Source organism: Gavialis gangeticus, unplaced genomic scaffold (assembly GCF_001723915.1).
Source record: "Gavialis gangeticus isolate Ggan-Ray unplaced genomic scaffold, GavGan_comp1, whole genome shotgun sequence".
Classification (NCBI taxonomy): Eukaryota; Metazoa; Chordata; order Crocodylia; family Gavialidae; genus Gavialis; species Gavialis gangeticus.
The window spans coordinates 47,259,058-47,262,195 of NW_017728993.1; the positions used below are offsets into that span (position 1 = coordinate 47,259,058).

The window sequence follows — 3,138 nt, forward strand, 5'->3', positions numbered from 1 at the left end:
GGGGGGGGGGGGGGGGGGGGTCCTGCCACAATCAGCCCGGAAAACTGGCAGCCAGCCCCGCAATCTCCCTGTCAAATTGGCCAGCTGCCTCCTCAACTTAGGTAGACCCCTAACTATATCTAATGTCCAAGTAGGCTGCTCAACCAAATTATGCTGCGGTGACTCAGTATGTTTCACTGGTCTTTGCTCATGGCCCACATCTATAAAATTAAAAAAAGACTTTTCAAACCTATTTTAAGATGTTGCCAAGAGTGCTTTAGGTGTTATTTTACCAAATATTCTTAGCTAGGGATCCACAGATCTCTCTCATTGCACATCCTTCTAATATCCTCTATTGGGGGATACCCTACAGAAATGATGAATTAGTACATTTTTCCTTGTCCCTATTGAAGATTGTGTACTTTGTCCTAATCCAAATATATATAGTGATAAATGTTATAAAAAGATGTCAGAGCTAGATACTATCTCTATATTATTACTACGAGAGCTCACAATACTACTTGTCCAGCAAGACTACAGTTTTTAAAACAGTAAAAACAGTAAGAGAACTTAGGCGAGATCACTCAAATATAGCACTGAGCAGAACACAACCACACATATGCAATGTCACGATTTTCAGGCACATCATTATTCAGTCAGCAATATCAAAGGCACCTGAAAGAACTAAGATAATTAGCATGTACACCTAATCCATGCATGCAACAAATACAACAAGCAGTACAGTCTCTGCATCATATTGAGGCCTACACCAAGATCAAACCAACACAAGAAGAAACCCATAGATCCCATGTACTACAGGCACTGGTCAAGCAGGTTTCTCAAGTCCCTAGACATTATAAAAATTGGCAAGATTAATTCCAGGAGAAGATCTGTCAAGCCAGGGCCTTAAAAAAAAAAAAAAAAACTTCTTCAAAGTTAGCCAATACCTTGCCCCCCCATCATGAGGACATTAGATCCAGAGATCTTGTGTTTAGTTTAGTTGTTTATCTAATGGCATGTCTATACCATGTCCTCAGCATTCTTCTGGAGAGAACCCTTCTCAAGTACATGCTACCCACACACTCCCACATGCCAAACCCCAAAATACAGCAGCAGAGAAGCAACTCTGGGGGGTACACCAGAGGCAGAGAGCTATCAATAGGCCCAGGGCCCCAGCTCTTGAGACACTAATTGACATCTGGCATATGAAAGTAGGAGCAAGTAGGCAGGGTTTGCTTGAAAGGGAGCCATCTATGAAACCTTACCTCCCCACCACAGGGTGCCAGGAGTAGCTGGATACAATGTAGACATACCCAACTCTCTGTAGCCTGAAGTTCCTCAAGACCTTCAAAACCTCAGCCAACCTGAATCTGGCCAAGTGCAAGATGTCCAGTGGACCCTTCCTTACATGGAATTACATCTGCAGCCAGAAAAGTAAAAACCTCTTCACCAGCAAGAATTATTTTTATCTGAGCCGACAATGCAGATTTACCAGGCTGTCAGCCACCAAAAGCAGTTTTATCGATTGTGAACATACGCTAAGAAGCAAGCTAGGAAGGTACAACCACTGGATTATGTAAACAAGCCCTTCACCAACCCCCCAGCAGAGCTTTATAGTATGCATTTCATCTTTAAGTGACCATGCTTGACCAAACAGTTTATACAAATGCAATTTAGGGTCAGAATTAGTTATAAAGAGTCAGGTCCAATATTTTATTTGAGCATTTAGGGGACTTAACCTGGTTGTTTGGAGCATTAAATATTTAAGCAGCAGCAAGTACATGAAGTTTAAGATTATCCTCTAAATTTCAGATCCCTTTTCTTCTTGCCTCTACCCTTGTCCCCAATATGCTGCCCAAGCATATCTATAGCAGGGACTAAGTGATCCATTCTATGATCCCTAATCTACCAGTGAAGCATGGAGAATATAGCCTGCTTCTAAGTATTTAATATAGTTTTATACTCTTTAGTCGTAGGGGTACAGCCTCACATTGTCGCCAGCAATTAAATCCCTTATCTCTGAGTTGAGACCATAAAAAATAGGTAACAGGGTAACAACACAGGGCTCTTGATTTAGTAACAATAATGAAGACTGCAATAAATTTAGAAGAGAAAATGCATACACCCATCTAAAAGCATTTTGTTACCAACAGAAGCAACAACTATGAACCTGTTTCTTTAAACACAGAGCGATTGCTGTATTTATCAGTTTATTTACTTTGTGTCCTTGACACCACTTTGTGTACAGTCCCTTTCAATTGCTGACCCTAAGGGTTCTAATCAGTTTCCCTAGAGCGTGTGCTGATCTACAGAATCTTAGAAAATTAGAGTTGGAAGGGACCTCAGGAGGTCATTTAGTAAAGTCTAAGCACCTGCTCAAAGCAAGACCATCCCCAAATATATGGATCCCAACCAAGGCTTTGCCTAGCCAGGTCTTAAATACCTCTAAGGACGGACATTACACAACCTCTGTGAGTAGCCTGTCCCAGAGAACAGGCTGCTGGAAAGCTCCAGAGAAAACTAGCAGGAAATTACTTTTAATTGTTCCTTCAACTGCAAGATGAAAACTGTGGGTGCCCCTGCAAAAGCTACATCGAAGCTTTACTCTCATCATCAGAAAAGAAGCAAAAAAAGTTCGCACCACTCAGTACTTTCCTGCCTACAAAAGGAGACTGGCAGGGGTAAGAATAAACACAAAGAAAACTGAAAAGAAAAAAAAAGTGAAGGTTCCTCTTTAAAAACCTGAATTAATACAGCTATCATGCATTCATAAAACAACTCAGGAGCATACCCTCACCCCAACTCCACTACAGTTCAAATACTTTGAGGGGAAGGCAAACAGCACAGCTCCTACATTAGATGGGGGGTTTATTACGCTCCATGCTGAAGGGCTTCAAACTCCGTGAGAAAAACAAGAGCGAAGCAGGAGTTGGCAGGAGCCAGGGAGGGTGGTCGAACACTTACTTCTCATAGACCAGCTCCTCATCTGTAGAGAAATAGTGTGTGTTGACGGTGCTTTTGGGTTTATTGCGTAGAGTAGCAAAATATAAGCGGTCTGCAAGAGAGAGGCAGGCAGCAGTGTCAGAGCCGGGCAGCAGAGCCCGGGAGACCCCCTCCCCAGCGTCCCCCTTCCCAGCCCCTCCGCTCCCCCAGCCACCC

The 3,138-nt window shown here is 42.9% G+C and overlaps 1 protein-coding gene across 2 annotated transcripts in view; it reads right to left on the reverse strand.

Annotated features, from left to right (window-relative positions):
- The window catches only part of CDC14A (cell division cycle 14A), a 203,199-nt gene that overhangs the window by 199,004 nt on the left and 1,057 nt on the right, over positions 1-3,138 (reverse strand). For both annotated transcript variants that reach the window (XM_019501693.1, XM_019501692.1), the window contains exon 2: positions 2,944-3,034. In XM_019501693.1, the coding sequence (XP_019357238.1) occupies positions 2,944-3,034 (91 nt within the window). The remainder of the gene's footprint in view (positions 1-2,943; positions 3,035-3,138) is intronic.